The sequence below is a fragment of the Corvus moneduloides genome, chromosome 1 (genome assembly GCF_009650955.1).
Source record: "Corvus moneduloides isolate bCorMon1 chromosome 1, bCorMon1.pri, whole genome shotgun sequence".
Classification (NCBI taxonomy): domain Eukaryota; kingdom Metazoa; phylum Chordata; class Aves; order Passeriformes; family Corvidae; genus Corvus; species Corvus moneduloides.
Window position 1 is genome coordinate 55,777,673 of NC_045476.1, and position 21,913 is coordinate 55,799,585.

The 21,913-nt window shown below is 41.4% G+C and overlaps 1 protein-coding gene across 2 annotated transcripts in view; it reads right to left on the minus strand.

Moving 5' to 3' along the window:
• Positions 1–15,628: 15,628 nt before the first annotated feature.
• Positions 15,629–21,913, minus strand: part of BZW2 (basic leucine zipper and W2 domains 2) — a 58,085-nt gene continuing 51,800 nt past the window's right edge. For both annotated transcript variants that reach the window (XM_032110521.1, XM_032110529.1), the window contains exons 11-12: positions 17,735–17,857; positions 15,629–16,085 (exon numbers count right to left, since the gene is read on the minus strand). In XM_032110521.1, the coding sequence (XP_031966412.1) occupies positions 16,057–16,085; positions 17,735–17,857 (152 nt within the window). In that variant the 3' untranslated portion in view covers positions 15,629–16,056. The remainder of the gene's footprint in view (positions 16,086–17,734; positions 17,858–21,913) is intronic.

Genomic DNA, 21,913 nt, shown 5'->3' on the forward strand with positions numbered 1-21,913 from the left:
TTATTCAATATGATCATCCACTGCCCTTCTTTTTAGAAGATCTCTTTCACTATTAATTATTAAAAGCAGTACCTCCACTTTCTTAATTAATGCTGGTGTTTCTTACTAAAAGACCCAGCTCCTATAGCCTGTTGTGGGGGGGAAGTACCTTTTACATGTTCACTGCTTCATGTTCAGGTAGGCATCTAGCCATGTCTGATGCAACTTGGTTCATACCCAGCCCTGACCATAAACTCTGGGGCAGAGTTCAGCTGATGTAAGCACTCAAAGGCTCCAATTAACTAAATAGATCTATGAGAAATGTAGCAGGGGTCCTTCCCCCATCCCCTTTCCAATTTTGTTCACAAGCTATAGTAGAAACTTGGAATAATATGGTTTGGATTTAAAATGACACTTTTGCTGATACAGCAGTCAGCTGTGCTGACATCTGTAATTTCTGGTGGTGGTCAAGAGTGTGTCTCCCAGTTCTCATCAGGCTTCAGCACTAAACTGGCTCAATTCTTTTAACTGGTTAATTATAACTTGCTAGTTATGAAAAGACTCTCCTGCAGTTGGAGGGAAATCTGTCCCTCTTTGTAAGGAAAACATAGATAGTGATACTTTAATTTTTTTAAAGATTTCTTAAGTAGCTGGTCCGAGTGAGGATCCTGGGTATTTATCTTCTGAGCCTTTGTCTCTATAGGGGATAAATTCTGCACTTCCATCTGTTACACAGATCCAGAGCTGCCGGACATAACCGAGAGCAGAGTACGCCTTTTGCTTTTCTTTCCTCACTTTTTTGTCTTTCTGGTGCTTATTCTCCGCTTCCTTGCACAGTCTTTGTTCTCCTGCCCTTCTATGGAGTGTTTCAATGGCATTGCTGGCGACAGGAGGAGCTACAGTGTGAATTAGTTTTGCTTTCATGGGGAACTGCCGTGGGGGGAGAGTACACTGGGCACTTGTAATGCTGCTGACGTGCACTTACGAGACAGTACAAAAAAAAGCTTCTGCAAAGGCAGAGGGGAATGGAAGCACAGAGTTACTGGGGCTCAATTCTGGCACACTTCTTACTAGTCTGAAAAGCTTAAAATGAAGCTGTTTGAGTAGTTTACTCTTCATTTCCCAGTAAACTCCATCAGCTGGATTGTTTTCCAGAGGATAACTGCATGAAGCCTTTTAGTGTAACAGACTAAATGAAAACTCAGCTTACAGGCAAATCTCTTCTGTTTCTGTAGGCTGTGACCCCACATGGGTACTGCTGGTTTCTGTTTTCTGTGTCTGAAATCTAAAGGTCTGTGTCACTCCTGAGGCACAAATTTGAAAAGTGAAGGCTCAAGTATGCACAAAGTTCTCCTAATATCTATAGTATTGTCTTAAAATTAAGACAGTTGACCTTTTTTGTTATTGTCTACTATTATGGTGTCTAAAATGTTGTGAGTAAAACATTGTTTGCAGAAATTGATTTTTATCACTTTATTTTTCCCAGGTTTACAATACGTTGTTGACAGCACTTAAGGTATTTCATTTCACTCTTTGTCTTGTAAAGTAATTTTTCTTCCCTTCATTTATATAAAGTCTCTCATGCACATCAAAACCAGGGAGGGGGAAAATAGGGTTAAAGATAGCCAGGTGTTTCCAGGAGTAGTATTTATTGTGTACAGTTGACCTATTTAGGTGTTAGTCTTGAGGTGAATAGTGTATACGCACAACAGGACAGGGTTTCAGCTGGCTTTACTTGGAGTAAATAAAGTGCTTATCCTTCCATGGCAGTTGACAATTAAAGCCAAACCGGTACAAGCATGTTCCTGTCCCACTTAAGTATGTCTGAAGTTTGGTGACAACCATAGAATCTGTCAACAAAGTCTGTGAGGTAAAATGCTGTTTATCATCAATCACGTTTCTCCATGGATGTAGAGTTTCCAATGTCCAGTCATTTCTTGTGTCACTGGGTAGGAAAATCTGAGTCATCTCAGTCACCTGAACTGCCTCAGTTATTGAGTCCTGTCAGTTCATCACCTTAGTTGTCAGTAACTTATGCCTGAACACACAGAGTCAATTAAACATACACTTAAAATGTTATCTGCTGTAACAATCGAGATTTTTTTTCCTCAAATTCAGCACAAATGTCCTGTGGACATACCCCAGTTATTCCCTGACGTGTTAGTAATGAATTGGCTGTGCCGTGATGTTTGCTTACAGTCATGAAATTCTCCCTGCTTCCTGGAACAAAACCAGTTCCCAGCAGTGCTATTGCACTTGTGCCACTCCATCCCCAACCTTAAAGATGCCCTTTCTGGCACCAGGCAGTGAGGAATAGCATGAGTAGGTGTAGCTGTTGCGTGGATCTTTGCTGTCTTACAGGTTGACACACAAGGTGTTGTTGGTGGTGTTTCTTGTCACTGATCATTACGAGCCAGACACGGTGGAGATGCAAGTCTGGCATACAAAATGAACTTGTCTATGGATCGGAGAGTCTTCTCTGCAGAGAAGAAAAAATGTACAAAACTGTTTGGCATTTTTATTTATTTCTTTAGTGAAGTGGAGCATTGTAGATAGAGAAAGGGAAATTAGGACAGGAAAATAGGCCGTTTAAGTACTGTGTCTAGAGCAACCCACAACTAGGTCAGAAATTAGCTCCTGCAAAAGCACAAAGACATAGCTCATGTTCAGTTTAATAAATCTAACAAGTGGTTACAAAGCAAATAACGGTTTGTTCATCTTTGCTTGTGGAGAGACAGATAATGAATGTATTCTTTGACAAACCTTCTGACCAAAAATCCAAATGGCATAAAGCTCTTGGATTGAGCCTGGGAAGTTAAATTTCTATTAGGAAACTACATAGAAGGGAGACTTACTCAAGCAAAAGCAGCTACAGGCAAGTGCAAAGCTGTTGTCCTGGGTGGAGTGGCTCTATGTCAAGCCTTGCTTTTTGAGCCATTCTTTATGATTCCCACCAGATATACCATGCAGTAGTGGAAAATAACATTGGAGTGTTACAATAGCATGTCCCCTTGTTAACTCAGTTGATGTCCACGTCTTTTGAATTGTCTCATGAATAGTGCTTGCCAGAGAAGATAGGCTTGGTGAAGTTTGTCCCTCTAAAGTTTGTAGACAGGTGAGGGGAAAAAACCCAAAACAACAAAACAAAGAACTAAAATAGCCCCACGACACAAAATTTAAAAGGAAAGTGCATTTCAGAGGACAGCCTGTTAAAAATAGTAAAAGAGGCAAATACTTCTAAGTTCAAAAGCTATGTCTTGGGATTTCTAAAGATCTTAACTGTAAGAATTGCCTTTCGTCACATTTAAAATCCATTCTGAATTAAGCCTGATAGAGGATTAGGATAAGGAGAGTTTGTTACATCTAATGTATTAAAGAAACAACTGGAAGCTGAAAATAGCAGGGTAATGATATTTTGAATAGTAGTACATGAAAGGCTTGATCAAAAGCCTAGTCTTTCTATTTAGGACCAGGATTCAGAAATGGTCTGAAATTGGGCTGCTTTTAGTTAAGCCTGGAAGAGAAAAAGGGAGAATTCTAGATCCTGGAAGTGAAGTGGTCTAAGGCTTCCTTCAGACAAATCCAAGCTTACTTGTCCTGTTATGTATAAGGCACCTGCGTGTCTCTCTGGAGAGGTGGATAACTAGCAGGAAAGCAGCCTCTTGGAGACTGTGTGTATTATACTTTGTTTCCATGGGAAGGGGATCATGGCAATGTGCTGGTACCTGACCCACTGCCACGTCTGTTCTTCAGTCTGAAATAAACCCAGCAAACTTCAACAGCAAATATAAGTTAATAACTCTGTGATTAATGGGACATGTTAACGCTTGTGGACTAACACTGGGGTGTAAGCAGTGGGAGAGTAAATAGCTTTCAGATTAATTACAGGTTTTATTGGGTTTATGTTATGTCTGCTGTGGGTTCTCATTACCATCGCATCCCGAAGAGTTTCTATTTATCACATCCAGGTGGAAACCATCACCTCTTGAGGGGAAAATGGATACCATCTGCTGAATGCCCTCCCAGGTGATTCCCTGGGAGAGTTCCAAGAAATTCTAAGAAGCAGAAATCCTAAGTCTTTATAAACACGTAGCAGAACAGTAAAGGATGGTTTGACCAAGACCTTGTATGGTGGAAGTGTAAGGGTGGGGAGAAAAGCTGGGCATCACAAAGGAAATTTGCACACAAAAGTTCTGATGTAAGTCGATTTGCTAAGTGATCATCACCAGGTCTATGTGTTGGCTGTGTCACTGTTCCTCCTGTGCTTGTGAGCTGTGTGACGAGCTGTGTTCTGCCTGTCACAGAAACATGGAGGACACAGGCTGGAGGGGACTCCTGGGGGTCATCTGATCCAACCTTCAGCTCGAAAGCCAAAGCAGTTTTCCCAGATAGACATTCCGTCAAATTTTGAATGTCTCTAAGGATGAAGGGCCACACCAACTTGATTCCAGTGCTTGAGTACTCTCACTGGGAAAACCTTTCCATTACCAGAATTAACCTTGTAGCAACTTGTGGTCATTGTCTTGTTCTTTTGCTGTGTCAAATGAGAAGTTTGGCTCTGTCTTCATTCTAACTTCTTTCTGAGAGTGCAAGACTGCAGTCAGATCTACCCCCAGCCTTTTATGTAGACTAAATAAACACAGTTCCATTGTCATTCCTACATCATTTGTCCAGGAGCCAGAACAGTCATTTTTTTCCTTGAGATATCATGAGCTGGTACTTTCCTTTGATATCCTGCTAAAGAACAGGGGAGAGAGAGAGAGGAAGAGATGGAGACATTTCATCCAAATCAGCAATCTCCTGGTGAAACAAATTCACAGGACAAAGAGAAAGACAGAATGCCAAGTTTTGATGTATCTGTTATTTCTTTCTGTGGTTTCTGTAAAGCACAGTCAGTGTTCTCACCCTGCTCTATTAGCGTGGCTCAGCTGTGGTAAAGTTAGCTGCTGTGGTGAAGTAAGAATCTTTCAGAAATAGATGATTTGATTATGAGCAAAACCATGAAAGCATGAACTGTAAGTGGCTAAAAATTCAGAAGTTAAATTTAAAGAACCTAACTTCTTTCCTAATATAAAATCTTAAACCAGTGTCATAACTTCTTTAGACACCTGACATACATATTGAAGCAGTTGGTTCGGTGATAATGCTATGTGCCTCTAGCAAGTCATCTTTCTTCAAAATATCTCCTTATTAGAATAGCCTAGCTTCTTTTCTTGCAAAGAGAAGACCTACAGCCCTGAGTTGCCAGTAATGTGAATTCAGCACTTCTGCAAGTGCATGAGGAGTGCATAGAAAAAGCTATGATTCTTTAGTTGGGAAAACAACCTGCTGCTGCCAGCCAGTTCTGCTGCATCACCAGCATCATCTGTGCACAGGGTGGGGACAAGCTGGGAAGCAATTTCATCGTCTGATCTTCTCCCTTGATGGCACTAAATGCATACCAGGCCCTCGCATAAAAATTTAAAGCAACAAGGGTGCTCAGGAGTATGTTCATCTATAGGAACAGCTCTTTATTTTCCAGTAGTCTTCTTGCAAGCAAATGACACTAACAGCAGAATGGGTGTCTAGTAAACTGGAAATAGAAGAAACAAACCTTGTTTGTTACTTGAAGTGTCAGATGATAACCCAGAGTTTGAGGGTGAAGCCCTGAAGTCTCATGCTTATTCTGAATTTTCTGCTTTGCTCTTGAGCTATATAAATCCAGCTCCAGTACAGTGGCAGATATATCACTGTGAAAATCAGCCCATTTGTATTGGTGTGGAGTGCATTTCTGACTTTATGTAAGCTAAGCAGTATGTAGGCTTACACATTTAAAGTTAGCTTCCTATTTTATCCTACAAAGTAGCTGCTTATGGAGTCTACTGTCAGTGCTTTTTGCTATCAGTGCCCAAACATCTGCATTAGGGACATCGCACAAGCTGACAGTCAGATACTGGTATTTGCAATAAGTAATTAATCCCTTAAGCACACAGGAATTTTCTGTCAGTCGAATTGGCTTGGTACAGTTTCTCTAAAAGAAAGATAAAGCTGATAGATCACAGCTTATCTTTCACCAAAGTTTCTTCTTGGAGTCACAAGATTTGTCTCTTTTTATCATCTGGCTTCCCAACCTGCAATCTGAATTGAGGGTTTGCCCTTTTGAAATTGTGGGTTTCTGTTGGTGCTGATCAAGACAGCCATCAGTTGAAAATGGTGTTATATTATTGGCCAGGTATTAGCTTTGGTTTGTTCTTTTTTTTTTATTTGCACCTGTTTTTTACTATACAGTTTACACAAAGAGAAATGTTCTGCCAGTGTGCTAATAGTTTCCTTTTAACTGTGTACTTCACATAGGTCAAGAACCCTTCTGCAAGAGGGTAAGAGAAGCAAACAGTTAGGAATGGGGATAGAGCGGGTTTTATACTGTTCTGTTTTATTTTTTTATTTTAAGAAAGAGAGTAAGTGAAGAATCCTAAAATAGACTATTTGCAGTTACTCTGCTTTACAGAATGTACACTGAATTCTAAGCAAACATAAAAGTAAATCTAAACTTAATTCTGCAGAGAATTTTAAATGATGGTAGATTTTCAAGTTTAAAATAATTTGTTTACTTCCTAGTATCAGCTGGAAAGTGTTTTTGGCACCATCTTGTGTTTTATTTCCACCTTCTATGTATGAGTGAGAGATGGCAGCTCGGGAAGCTGCCAGCCTGTTGCCACAGGAGTGGCTTTTCTCCTAGAGGTATATCGAAACTTGATGGCACAGTTTCTCTAGAGCAGCCCAAGTCACAGCAGCTGGCAGTGTGCTTGGTGCTGCTTCCTTGTTGATGCCACAGCGAGAGACACAGCAGCTGACAGAGCAATAACTGCAGTGCTGATGGAGAACAAGGCTGCTTCAGCAGTAGAAAACCATTTTAAATATGAACCAATCTTTTAGAGGATCCAGTCTTAAATATGCATGCTGAATAAAGTGTTCTTGAAGGCTGCTTTTCCCCAGGAAATATTTCTTCACATGATTTAGAGAGAGCAGGCCATAAGTCATGTTAGGAGTGGACAGATCTGGAGCATTGGCAACTGTGGGTGCACTGTGATGCTGCCTTGCACTGTTCAGTGGGATTGCTGGCATGAGGGATAAAAGATTGCTATCAACTATTACAAGTGATGATAGAAGCAGGCTGACAAAGTCAGACAGACTCTCCTGTCCTCTTCTTATCAGCAGCAGGCCAGGGTTTGTTTCTAGTCTCAATTCTGGCTATTGGTGCAAAGAAGTTTTTTGTTAAGAAAGAAAGGAATGGACCTCAGATCTCTTTTACCTGCTTCTCATTGCTATACCTATGTCGGGGCTGAGACAGCACCACTTCACCCTACTAAGTCCCTGCTGTCAGAACTCATCCAGCATATTCAGGCATCTTAATGTCTTCCTTAAGCGTCATCTCTGTTTCTGAGTCAAAGGACAGTAAGGTCATAGGTCTGACAGAACAAAGAAGAAGATCCCTCAAAGGGTTTACTCCAAATGTTGGGTAAATCCTTAAGTACTAAGACAGTTCTTCATTGTTTTATTTGACACTCTTGTGTCAAAGGCATGTGCCCTTCACTAAGCAAATGCTGCACTAACGAAGCCACCTCTGCATTTGGGGAGTAGAGCACACTTGATATTTTTATTCAGCAGTCAGGTGTTTTTCACAGTGCTGTATCACTTTATCTGTTTAATATTATTTTCCTGAGCTGGGTGATTTCTCGTTTTTGTTTGCCTCTGAAGAAGAATGTATTTCTGTCCATTACAGACTAGCATAGCAGCAAAAAGTGGTTGGTGAGAGGTGGTTCAGTAACATAATGATACTGTCTCCAAACACCTTCTCCAAACAGGAAGGTGTCTCCAGCTGTGATGAGAGAATCTTGTTCATCTTGGGGGTTTATCTGGATTCTTCCATTTTATGGGATGGACTAAAACCCTTTGGGAATTCAAAATATCTCTGGGTTCCTGATATTTTAAGTGAGTTCTGGTGAGAAAAGTTAACATGAATTGCAGTATGGAAACAAAATTCCAGCTTAAATGTCATCTACAGCATGGTTCAGACCTCCCACTGATGCAGGACTGGCAGGTTGTTGCTTTGTTGTCTGTAGAAGGCCATGCTTTTGTGCTTTTCATCTAGCTTACATTTAGGTTCCCATCTATACTATTAAAATTGTCCCTAGTGGATTCTTCCTTTGATATGGGAAGAAGCTGTCCTTTTGCTTCCTGAGGATTAATATGCCCCAGAAAACCACACTTTTCCTCTGTGCTTTTTTCATGTTAAAACTCCAGGGCTGCTTTGCAGCATCAGCACCACCATGTGTTTCTCTTCAGTCAGTTGCCCATGCAGCTCTCAGACCTCTCCCACACCCTGTTGAAGCCATTTGGAGTTTAGGGTCATGAGAACCAGCTGCTTTAGGACTTCTTCAGCAAATATATCCATGTCTTTGATTTATCCATGCTGATTCTTCTTACCTACATCTGATTCTTGCATTTCATCCATCCTACTCAAGTTTAGTAATGCATAAAGGTGAAGTTGCACACAAGCAGAGCATAAACATGTGTCTGTTTGCTTTTTTAGTGCTTGAAGGGAGGACAATTTTATTCAGTTTAAATAAATCATCCAGATGTGTGCCTGTATCATCTGAGCTGCATTTTGCCTCAAGAATCCTTCAGTTTAGAAGATCACCATGAGCTGCTGTTTCCAGAAGGTTTCTTTAAAAGAAAAAAAATAGTTGCTGTAACAACCACTAAATTATAACATAAATATGACACAGATGCTACAAAAATCATTAAATTATAGCCAGTTATTATAAAAATACTAAAACTCACCCCCACAAAACTGAAAAACATGTAGAGAACTGTGGATGTGATTATGCACAAAATGCACTTAAAAGCTGAAATAGAAGAAGAAAAATTGAATTAAAGCAGTCTCTGCTCATCAGTAACAGGGATCTGGTGAGACTGTAAGAGGGGCAACACATGAGAGTTATGTAAGTGCAGTTTGGTGCAAGAAGGGACAACACATGACCTTGAATGATCGGGTATTCTGAATTATCTTTCTGTCCTCTTTTTCATGTCCTATATTTCTCTTGGGGTTGCTACTTCTCTCTCTCTCCCTCTGTCTTTGGAGTGTTTGCTGGCATTCCCCTGACAAGCTACTGGCCTATTTGGGATCTCTAGGGACTGCATCCCTACAAATCTGGCTGCTGTGGTTATTTTAGTACTCATCGCACATTTCTCTGAGGAGCAGCGGAATTGTGCCAGATGTGGTTCACGAGCTTTGCTCCCCCGGGCCTGGCAGGGAGGCTGTGTGCCAGCTGGAGGGACACCAAGAGGGGGCTGAAGCAATGGCATTGGTGCCTGCCCCAGCCCTTGGGGAAGCAGGATCCCCTTTCCTTCCTCCAAGCGAGGGGCTGCGGGACATGTGTCTGCACAGGCCCTTCAGCAGTGTGGGAGAGCAGATGGCTCTGATTGCAGGTCCAGAAGTTTAGCCGAGTGTGACAAAATGTTTTCCCAGTCTTTCTGGAAATCTGGGCCAACCTGTGAGGTTGAGGAAGGTGAGAAACCACAGTAAGAGGTGATCTGTCTGGGAACAGAAGACATTTCCATGTTGGATTTATTGAATTATGTGTGGTTTGTGATGGGAGAGAGAATTCAGGACTTTCTCAGCTGGGTACAGGACAAGATACCCTTTGATTAGAAATCAGCATTAATGAGTTCTTCTGGAACAGCTTTACAGGTTCAGTTTTCTGGATTCACTGATGCCTTAAAGCAAAATGCAGAAGATCTTGACACCAGAAAAATTTCTGGTTGTGGAAGTAAGAGTGTCATCTCCAGGCTCTTTCAGAAGATGTCTTTGCATTGCTGTCATCCCAAGGGCCTGGATCGTACGGACTGAAAGGAATAGAGTTGATGTAGGGATGGGCAGCAAGCCTCGTGATAAATTCACCTTCTCTAGGTCATCAATAAAAGAGAGAGATTCTGTGACAATTTTTAACCTTTTCTTTCACTGACTGTCCTACTTACTCCACAAACTATAAATTATCTGCCTTCTCATTTCCCTTTAGCATCTCCTTCAGTATCACAGATACCATCTGTTTTCTCTTGGGTGGTCTTACTGATACAAATCTAACAAAATTTTAGATCAGTTGTTCTCAGTAGCTTTTTATTTTTTCAAGGCTGCTGCTTCTATTTTGGACCTGGGGAAGGACTGATGTAGTTGAAAGCTTATTGATTTTTTCCAGCTAGACCTAGTGGGTTTAATAATGTAGGTCTGGCTAAAAACCTTATTTTGTTCATATCCTGGGATACATCAACAATACTGTTTTCTTATTTCTTCTGGCATAATTTATGGCTGTCAGTGCTATGCAAATATCCCAGCAATAAGTAGTAATGATATGGAGAGTGTTATGTTAGCCCATTTCATCAGGGAAAAATAAACAGAAAAACCTCAGGCAACTGATGCAACTTTGAGAGACTGCAACACAAATGTATCTTCTTGTTATGAAGTTGTCATGATACAGTATTTTTTTCACTGTGGATTGAATAATTTTTTTTTTATTGTTTGTTCCTAAATCAAAGAAATTCAGTGTTCAGGGTGTGTTTCTCCCTGCTGGTGACATTCCAGAGTGGTTTGCAGTTTCCCTGCAGTCCTGTGGGGTGAAGGGTGCTGAATACCATGGAAGCCAACACTGGAATCTTGTAACACCATCAGTAGAAGAGCTGTGGTGAGTGTAGGATGCAGTGAGCAGTTGTTAACATTGAACTCTTAAATGAGACACTTGGACTCAGGCAGTTGAGTTTCTGGCAGCCATGGGAGCAAGAGATCCAAGTACCAAAATGTCACCTGTCCGTCTGCAGCCGTGTCATGTTAGCAGCTCCAGCACTGGCCTCTTCCCTCATGCTGACTGGGAGAAGATGATGGATCTCGGCACATACAGTCCAGCAATGCCTCTCCCATGGGTGGGGGACATGTCCTGTATGTCTGCAAAACAGAGGCATCCATGGGGTGCTGCTTGCTGACAACTGAGACCAACATCCTGCATCCGTGTGGGAGAGGCAGCAGGAAAACAAGCACGTACCCTTCACTCCCCTAATCCGGATCTCCTCCGATGAGTACTAAGGACACTGCTCTCCCAGCATGGCCTCTGGGGCCCCAGGGCAGCAGGGAGCAGTGGTGAGGTGAGACTCTGACCTGCACAGCTCCTACTGAAGTTCCTGAGGTCTTGTAAGCTCAGGACTTCTTTCTCATCAGGGAATAACATTGGTAAACTGGAGAGACCCTGATGGGGTCAAGCACCTGAACCCCTTGCTAGTGTGTGGGGTGATGTGAGCTCCCAGGCCTCCGTGGGAGGAAACTGAGGCTGTCACCGTGGTGTTAATCAGATTCCTGCCCAGAAAAAACAGCAAGTGAGCTATTTTGGTCATTCAGGACACCAGTGCAGTGGCCCTGTGACATGGACCAAATAAAGGTTACATGGACAGCCCAGGAGTGCTCGCCTGCCTGAATCGTGTCTTCTGCAGGTGTTGGCATAACTTCCCCTCCTGGAATATGTTTTCGTTTACATGAAGCTATAAAGGCCCATGTGGCTGGTAAGGAGCAAGAATTAACTTTTGCTTAAAATATCATAGCAAAAACAAACCAAAAGCCTGGTGGAAAAGAGGAAGAAGTCAACCCTTGCTTTTTTCCCCCTTCAAAATCAAAAGATGTGGCTTTTTTTGGAAAATACATACTTATGTAATTTGTCCTAATTTTGGTTCTTAATAACCAGCACAGCTCAGTGAGAGCTGAATGGTTGCTGCAATTAACCCATGTAATGTTATTTGTGGCTCTTTTTGAGAAAGGACTGGTTTGTCTCAGCCCACAAGACTTATTTTAGATAATCACCGTTTTTAAGTGCAAATGTGATTTTAAAGGTAGTTATTCTTGTCCATGAACATGACAGGAGCTTAAAGCAAAGCCTTTGAGATGCCAGAAGGGACCTGTTAGAACTACCAGGCAGTTTACCAGTGCCTCAGTAAGGGCATGCTTGGGAGCAACGGGATTTATACTCCAAATGCTGTTTAGACAGACTTGGCAAGACTGATTCACCGTGTGCCCTCCACCTGCAACTAGGCTGAACCCACTGGTTCTGGTGGGCCACCTTCTGAGGAAGAGGTTCAAAGTAGAAACCAGAGTTCAGCAACCCTACACCCTTACATTAGTGACCATAAGGGATCAGGCCCTCTTTGCTTGCCCTTTACTTCCCTTGAAGTGCTGGCTTGTCATTGCTGAAATGCACAAGCTGCCCTGAAACAAAGCTGTGCTGCTCAAATACAGACACAAAGAAGCTTGTTTCTTTTGCTAATGCAATACCAAAGCTGCTTGTCAGTGCCCTGACCCAGGCACCACCCCTGGAGAGCTGTGCTGGGAGCGGGAGCCCCACGAAGAGCTGCACCAGACACCCTCAGCCCAAGTGTTACCTGGACTGGGGAGGAAGGGCCTGCAACACTCCCCCGTCCATCAGTCCCTCAGTGCTGCTCGCTCAGTTCATGGGTGTTTGTTCTATCAGAGCTCTGCCTCTTAAACTGTGGATTATGGCAGCACCGAAGGAAAACACGACTCCCACACCCACCCATTTATGAGGCATTGTTTAACACTACCTCGTCACTAAATAGACTGGGGAGCGGGAGGGCTTTTAAAGACTTGAGAAAATGGCTCTACATTGCTTCAAGAGTCATTTTTGTGGAAAAATCCTAATTGTGCACACACACAAAACCACCTACATATCCCTCCCTCTCCCAGGTGTGGTCATGGAGTGGACCCTGGGATCTCGCAGCAGTCTCACCTGGCAGATGCTGGTTTCTCTGGGTGTTAAATGCCTTCCTTGCTCAGCCAGCCTGCAGCTGCCCTAGGGATGAGGTCCGGGAGTTTTCCATCACTCGTTTTGGCACGGGTCTGGCTGCTGGGTTTGGGATGTGCTGGCCAGGCAGAAAAGGGCGATGCTGGCACAGCAGGTCATCACCTTCTTGGAGATAAATCTCTATCGGCCAAAGCATAGTAAGGGTGAAGCAGGATTGCTGCTGGAAACAGTGCAGGGAGTGTCAGCTCAATGGTGGTTTGTGATCTGTGGGATTACTGACTGCAAAGGGGTGGAAGCCCCCTTTGCATAGGGCTTGACATAGTTAGACAAGCCTCCAGTGCAATTAAGTAGTTGGAGCCGGAAGAAATAAGAACTGTGTCAGCCCCTTTCAGATTCACAACCAGCGCTTTAACCAACCTCACTGCAAAACCCCACTGTTGCATCCCAAGGATGATGCAGTCTCTCTCCTGGAGAGCACTTGCACACCAGAGGACTGTTTTAAAGCAACATAACTGGCTTTCTTAGTTAAAACCTCAGCATGATTTCAGAAGGGAGAGGCCAGAATCGAAGAATCACCTTCAAATTTAGGAATCCCCATTTTAAGGTGCACCCTATTTCAATTTATTGTCAAGTAAAAGATGTACAGTTCTGACATTAAGATTGCAGTTTCAAAATTGAATGCAATATATTATGTGAAGCACATTTTCTATGAAGTATACTTTTATTTCTATTTTTACAAGACAACTGATTCCGTATTTAAAAATATATATTTGGTGCTGACTGTAGCTTTGATTCTCTAGCAGAGAAACACTAATTCAAGAGTTGTGTTGAAGAAATGCCTTGGGTTAGGAACATTTTTGACTGAAAAGCAGACTCTGTGAAGGCTTCCAGGGACGGGCACTTTGCCTGAAGGGAGTCACATCAAAAGCTCTGCCCAGCTTCTCATCTACAGGTTTCTTGAAAAACCTTATCATTACATGCTTTTGTACTGATGTTCAGTCTGATGCAAACCAGATCTATCTGTATTTGTGCCCCTATCTAGTTCAGTTACCAGCACATATGTGAAATGCTGGATGAAAAAACACATGTACGTTCCCATCTGAACTGGTATCAGAGATTAAGTGGGAAAAATTCCCGAAAACTAGATTCAGAAACTGTTAGTACCTAATAATTTTGCTGGGGAAGGGCAAGCTGAGAGGGGCTCCCAGGAGCTACACATTAGGCATGATATGAACACAAAAGATGTAGGGCTTTGGGCATTGTGTGACTGAAAAGTGAACAACTCCTGTCAGCCTGCGTGCAACTCCTCACCCTGCTCCAAATCACAAGTCTCAACTTGGCCAGCAGCCCTGTGCTAAAAACACCCATTTCTCTCCAACACCATGTCTATAAATGGAGCTGGGACAACTATGTCAGCAATCACAGAACATCTCAACTTGGCAGGGACCTGAAACAATTATCAGGTGCAACTGGGCTGCCTGTATTGGAGGCACCTGAACTTCAGTGCAGGGGTTCCACTCAGCTGTGCTTGTACCTGCAGTATGCTGGGGGCACAGTTGCAGCAGGCACCCCAGATTTGCCACCTGTGGCCTCACAGTGCCTCTTGCAGCCGATGATTTCTGTCTCCAGCAGATGGCCCAGCCAGCTCGCAGCCAGCCGTGCCTGGCTCTCTCTCCCTGGCAGTCTCACTGCAGGGAAGTGGTATTGTGATCTCTGCAAATTACTCGAGATTAGCACCTTTGAAATCAGACTAAGTTTAAGATTATACAGAAAAGTGGGTTTATGTACACCAAACTAAATATTCATTAGTACCTCAGAAAATGGCAATTTTGAATGTAAGATGTTTTTAGCAATAGTGGCTGCATATCAATGACTCAATACTACCACGTCACAGCTGCAGTTTTGTGCATGTGTTCTCATGCCCAGCAAATTTATTTTCTGTAGTAACAAGGACCAAAAAGGAAAGTAGGCAGCTAACGCATCAGTTCCGCTTTTTAATATTACTATCTCTGGTCTTCTCAAAGTTACTGGAAACATCACCATGACGTATTTCCCCTTCTAAAGATCGATACCTGTTAGAAAAATAAATGCTGTACTAGATGGAAAGCTGGCATTCAACAGCACTTGATCTCCACTTGCTAACTGCTGTTTACAGTAAAGCTAGATACATATTGAGACACGACACTTACACTCACATGATCAATGCTTTGTATGAAGTGTTGACTTTCCCTCAGAAAAATCGGTACTATCTGTTAGCTTATTGGTTTCTAATGGCAAAATATACCACTTCATTAGTTGACTATGCCCTGTCATGCTTTTCCCTGCAAGAATACAAGTCTGTCTTTTCTAAACCTGATGTAAATAAATTTCAGATTTCACATGTAATGACTTCTAGTCATGCATGTTTCGAAGCTAATACTTCTAAAATGAGATGGTTTCTCTTTCAAAATCCAGCAATCACTAATAACTGAGTGTAGTTTGAACTGAGCAGAGCACATTAATCTATATATAATTTGCATAAATTGTACCTGAACAATTGGGACTCCACAGATTTGTTCCTGTACATTTTCTTTAAATTAAGCAACAGAATGAATCAACATTTGCTATGGAATATGGGTTATCTGTCCAAAGCTGTATGTAAGGATGGGAATAAAGATTTGACGGTGATCCCTACACCACTTAACTACAAACACTGATTTTTTGGGGAAGAAGTATGAAAATGGTCTGTTGACATTCTTGTGTATTTTTTACTTGAAAAAATCATAAAAACTTTGGCAAGCCAGAAGTTTACATACACACTAATATCACAAAACTAAGATATAAAAGCCATTTATTCAAAAAAATGTGGTGGTGTCAAATCACATACACAAGCCAATATTGAGCTACAAACACAGACCAAACAGTTCTATAAACAGAAATTGGAGTGTTCATATACCATAGTACCTGAAAAAGACCGTTAATAAAAAGGAGTCCATAAGTATTTCATTTCACTTTTTCTATATGGCTCCTTGCTGAATGTCTTTGCCTAAGTTAGTGTACAATGAGCCAGAGGTAGAGTCCCAAGTAAAGCATCTAATGCCTCAGGGCTCCATTAAAAACCTTTATTCTTCTAAACAAAAGGAAAGTCTAGTCTATAGTTTTCTGTATGACACTGAAGTAAAGCCTCTTTGCTTGAACAGTACGGCATTCCCAAGCGCATTTGGCATTAACCTAGATTGAGACTGTGCTTTGTGGAACCACCTCAGTTCTCCTCCCCTTCAGACTCCGACTCTAGAAGAGAAGAAAGTAAAACACTTCATGTAGGTTGCACAAGGACACTGACATGAGTAATTCTTTAAAAATAACAGGATATCCTTCCAAAATGAAAATGAACTTTTCCCCACACCTAGTAGTTCCTAGGAAAGGTTGGCAGATAAAACAGGGCAAACAAGAAGGAAACACACAGCTTCAGGAGATGAAGGTTTGCTCTGCTGTCCTCCATGGTGGAGCTCTTCACTTACACATCTGTCACTAAAATCTTCACCACGTTGCTATGAGTGATTCTGGTCCTCATCTACAGAGCCACACAATGTGTACCTGAGCTGAGTTTAATAAAGGCTCAGCATTAGTTGCTCACTCTTCTAATCTCTAAGAGTAGCCTGTACTGCTCTCATCCAGGAAGCACCCTTAAAACTATTTGCTCTGCAAATATCAATCGACATCACCATCCAGCCTATCTAGAAAGTAGTGTTACCCTACAGGAGGTATGAAACCTGTACAAACCAAATTTTTAAATGATTTTTATAGTGTAAGATAAAGTTCATTTAGTAACAGAAGCAGAAGAAGTAGAAGTAACTTAAAAGCAGGAATACACATGCTGGTTTTGTAACCTAAAGCTACTTTGCATCGTATTGTATTTCTGTGTTCACCTGACAGGAAAGGGCTCACTGCCAACAAATATTACACTGCAGGTCGGATTTCTGAGAGCAAACACGGTCTGCGTTTTCTTACAGAAACATTTTGTCTCTGTTTGTACTGGACATTGTAATTAAGGACACCTGGCAGAGGGGACATGCAGGAAAGGATAAAAATAAAGAGCAGCGGAGGCATACAAGCAGAAAATTAAAAGGGGAAAAAAAAAAGCTTAATTAGACCAAGCTTGCCCACCCAAAATCTCAAGTGTGAAAGCAGCTGCCATTTTTATGCTACTACCTGAACATGTGAATTGCTGCTAAGTTTTATCTGTTCCTTGTCATTACTACATGTTCCCTCCAAGTTTATAAAACTTATTTTATTAAACAGATGCAAAAGAACACTAATAATTTTATCCCTATCTATTACACATAGATTTATCTTCCCAACTGATGAGGAATTCTTTTTCCAGGCAAAAAGAAGATAATTTGCTTATTCAGTACAAGTATTTTCCTATGAAGAACGTGAGGAAAACCAAGTTAGGGACTAAAGAAACTAGTTCCCCTTCTAAATAACCATTTTAAAGCAGCAAATAGAGACCACATAATCTTAGCCTGACCACTCACCTAAACCCAGTTTCAAGAGCAAGGGCACAGGCAAGCTCATGCTATGTGCCATTAAACATGATAATAGCAGAAAAGGCACTGAGACAGAAAACTTTGGCTACATGTGCTTGCACCAAGGTACTTTACGCTGTCATCAGTGCAGAGTTCCTCCCTGCAGAAGCTAAAAGAGCTTATCTATAGACAAGTGGTACCCAATGAAAAAAAGACTTCACAGGGACACCATAATCACTAAAAAAGCAGCAAGTGTTGTTAGGCTTAGGCATGCCCGGAAACAACGGGGACAGTTATGCCTGCTGTTTTGTATTTCAAGTCCTGAATACTTCATATCCTGGTACAACAGTGGAAAAAAAAAAAATTTTGTTTTGCAAAGAGACTACCATAGCTCTTCAAATGAACCCATACCTTCTTCAGCGTTTTGCAGCCACTCCACAAATTTCTTCATCTGGTCAAGAAAAACACTTTTGCCTTTAGCAACATGTGCTTCTTTATACCACTTGAGGATAGCTTCTTCACTCAGAACATCAGCTGAAATACAGATCAGTGTTTGTAAAAAATAAAATTTACTTTTTAGAGATTAGCAGATTTCGAACATGAGAGGAGAAAGATTTTTAAAAGGCAGCATAAAGTTAATATGATTGTAGTGGAACAAGCTTTGCATGATCTATATTAGGCTACAAATGCAGAATATTCGATACATATAATGGGTTCCAGATGCAATAAAACATGTAATGTATTAGGATTAAAATAAAGTATCAAATATTGTGCTTCCATCAAGAAGAGTTCTCTATTCATCTGTTTTAAATACACCACATAAGATGGCTGGATAAAAAGAAATATAATTATCAGCTTGCACAGCTTGGAAGTTACCACAATAAGAATTGCCATGCTTTTTCTTGCTGTTGTATCACAGAATGCATGGTTCTAGAAATCTAAAGTGACAGATACCGCCTGACTGAACACTTAAGAGACAGCCAGTAGGGATTTTTTGCAATCATTTTCCCCTAAAGGTTTTATATTGTTTTTAACTAGTAAGTTTTAAGGTCACTATTCAGACCACCCGTTTTAAGGGATTGGCTTGCATGGACAGCACAGCTAACATTTTTATGTCAAGCATCAGGAACAAAATAGCTGTCAGTGAGGACGTGAGGCTGAGTGCAATTCAGAATAAAGAAATACTGATAAATAGCAAGGACACTTATTGTTACCAACATACGCAAATTTAGGTCTAGCAACAGACCTCTAGCCCCCGGACAAAGCTCCTGTGATCCAGCCAAGCCAAGTATCTCAGTAATTGATGGCTGTGGAGGCAAAATCTGGAACCCACGATGGCATTTTGGCAGTTACGTAATGCAAGAGGCAAGAACAAACAACAACATCAACAACAAAAAAATCAAACTGTTCTATAAAAAGACTAAAGACAGCTTTCTACACCTCATTAAAATTTCTATTCTTTTTGTCTTTAAACAAACTACCCTCCCTGCTCTACAAAATCAACACATTTATGTACTTCACTGCTTCCCTGAGCTTCTTGGTGCTGTCCCACCCACTGGGTATTTGCTTGCCAAAGCACCGACCCCAACCATCACCTTCTGCTTCAGCCTAAAGTTAGAGCAGATGTGGCAGGGAAGGGAAGAAGACAAACTGAAATAAATGACACTAAAACCCCAAGCATCTGATCAAATGAGACAGAGGAGGCACATTGCACATATGCTGTTGAATAATAAACAGATGGAAGCAACCAGGGATACGTTTGAACTTAAAACTATTCCAAGACATTAAACAGTAACTGAATATGAAATCTCCCTGAAAATTAGGAATTTACTAAGTGTGTGTGACTGGAAATTACCTTGTCTCTCAGGCACTTTTCCAAAATAAAACGTCTTCTGCAGTTTTCTGCAGCTGACAGTAATGCTGAGAAAATGCAGGGAAAACAGGACTGAGCTGGCTCTAGGCTTTTTTCTGTAAATACAAATTGTCCTCAGCGAACCTACGAGTGGCACACAAAGCCACAGTCTTCCTGAAATCACAACCTGCCACAATGAACTTTTTCTCCAATGTTACAGAAACACTGGAGACAAGAAAGAGGTTTCAAACATGTTGCATTGAATTCTTGCTGGTAGTCCCTAAGAGCAGCTCAAAGGCATTACAGTACTTAATGAATCTGGATTTTAATTTAGCAAACCTGAAAATATTTCACATGGACTCATGAGCCTGCAGTTTAATGTAGAAGTGCATGTGAAAAGATTACATTCACTTCAGAGTCTCACACTACATCTGCAAAATTACTCAGGGTATGACACACAGAGATCAGCAAAGAAAATCAGGAGAGATTTCAGAAAAAAAAACAACAACCAAAAAAACCCAAGTAGAGCAACCCCGTCCCCAGCTCAAGCTCTGGGGCACTGTGGGCATTCACAAGTATGAAGCTGCTGTATAGAAGAAAGTGCTGAAGCCCACTGCTGTATTACAGGTCACATTATGATACTGTACAAGAAAGCACCTCCAGGTAGACCCATAGCTCAGTTCAAAAGAAATAGGACTTAAGTCTGCTTTTTTGATTTGCAGCCTGTAAGCTCAATGGTTTTGTTGCCAAAGAGGGAAGTGCAATTTCTCCCTCCCTTCCCAAAACCCCAATCTGATAAAAGCAGCATGTAATCTCTCTGTGTCCCTCAAAGATTAAAACATTCGCAAGAGTGGAAGATGAAAAATTTGCCTGTATTTAACTCCATGGCAATAAACCTCCTAACCCAACAGAGAAGAACAAAATGCCCTGAACTACAAAAAGGACAACTGCAGTGCTCCTTTCATTTCTAAGAAATATTATGTGTAATACATTCATGCCTCCAGTGCTCATAAGGGATGACATTCTCCCATCAGCACAAAGATGCTCAATTCAACAATCATGCAGGATAGGGTGTAGTTAATCATACCTCTAAAGTTGCTTTGAAGCAGTGGGAAGGGAAAATGGAAGGAGGATGAAGAGAATGACTCATTTTGTATATATATAGTTATTCCTCATTAAAGTTGATTACAGATATATTTTAACGGCTGAAGCTGAACACTGTGGTTTGTGGGCGTGTGCACATCATTTCCACTGCACTCCCAGGTGATGTCAGCCCCAGAGAGCTGCTTTTCCTGCAGGTGCAGCCAACTGCCACTCAAACCACCCACAGCCAGAGCCTCCAGAGACGTCCCTCATGAAAGGGAGAAGCTGCAGAGCAGAGAGACTGAACAGGCCAGTCTCTTTTCTTCAGGGTTAACTGGAAAGTTACTTGAAGTTCAGGTCTCAGCTTTGCACTCAATCACCCAGTTCAAATGAATTTCTGCTTTTAACTTAAACCACATAGCCATGGGCAGTAGAGGGAAAAGCACACCCTGGCAGCTGCCAACACAGTCAATCAATCTGCAAAATTCAACTCTATTGCAGCTAACTCAGCTGGGAGAACAGAGCCTTCAGGCAAGGGTTCTTTCAATGCAAGGAATGTCACCCACAGTACAGTTAAGGCCTTTCTGGTTTGTTCTGGGCTTTTCCCAGGAAAATTTTGCATCAAGTACCGAAAAAAAGTACTTGAATAATGAAGAATTGTGATCCATCAAAAAATGAAACCCCTGTATGAAGTGGAACTTGAAGATTCCATTCTTCTAAGTGCAGTATTCCTGCTGAGTTTGAGAACCTCGGTCAGTCTGCATCATTTGGTTACTGTATCTCTGTACTGCAAAAGAGTATCTCTGAAGCCTAATTATGCCTCAAACCAGAGCCCTACTTCACGCGTACTTGTGATCAGTTATTTCTTTTTGTATTTTGTAAATGCTGTCCTGAATTCTAATGAAAAAGTACACAGAGGCTTTGTGTTTGCTGTTTAAAGGGTGAAATTCTGATCCTCATGAAAGGAATGATTTTTAATTTCAACGGTGTCAAGATTTCATATTTGAAATTTCAAGGATGGACCCAAAAGAAAGGGGATCAACAGGTGAATATGATATATAGCATGTAATCCAGTACCAATAGTGCTTATTTTACCAACAGTTAAGGGACAGACTGCAATACAGAAGGAACGAACAAACAACATACACCTTACAATGTAAGCAAGGAGACTGGCAAACTAACTGAGTGCCACTCAGAATTCAGCAATTCTTATTCTGCAACTGACTTTTAGATCTTGGTCAAAATGCAGCTGGCAGATTAACAATTGTACTGGCTTTAAGTGAAAACCAGAGAAGCAACATCGTACCCAGGGGTCAGTACAGAACTGGACAGCTTACTTTTCTCTATACTGTCTCAGAAACACAAGAGTAGAGTAATAATAATAATAATAACAATAACAACAACAACAACAATAATAATAATGATGTCAACAAGCTTTAACCAACTACAGAACTGCTTTTGAAAATTACACCTGCAAGGTGGTAAGAAGCTGCTGCTACGTAAGGGAAAATAGGGCTTGGATTTACATTGGGGAAAAAGTGGATGCTCCTTCTTGTTTAGAGACAGAATAATAAATTAAAAAATCAACACCACGGGCTTTCAAGATCTTCTAGGTGCTAATGAGCCCCAGCTGTCAACATGTTTCAGTATTTCCA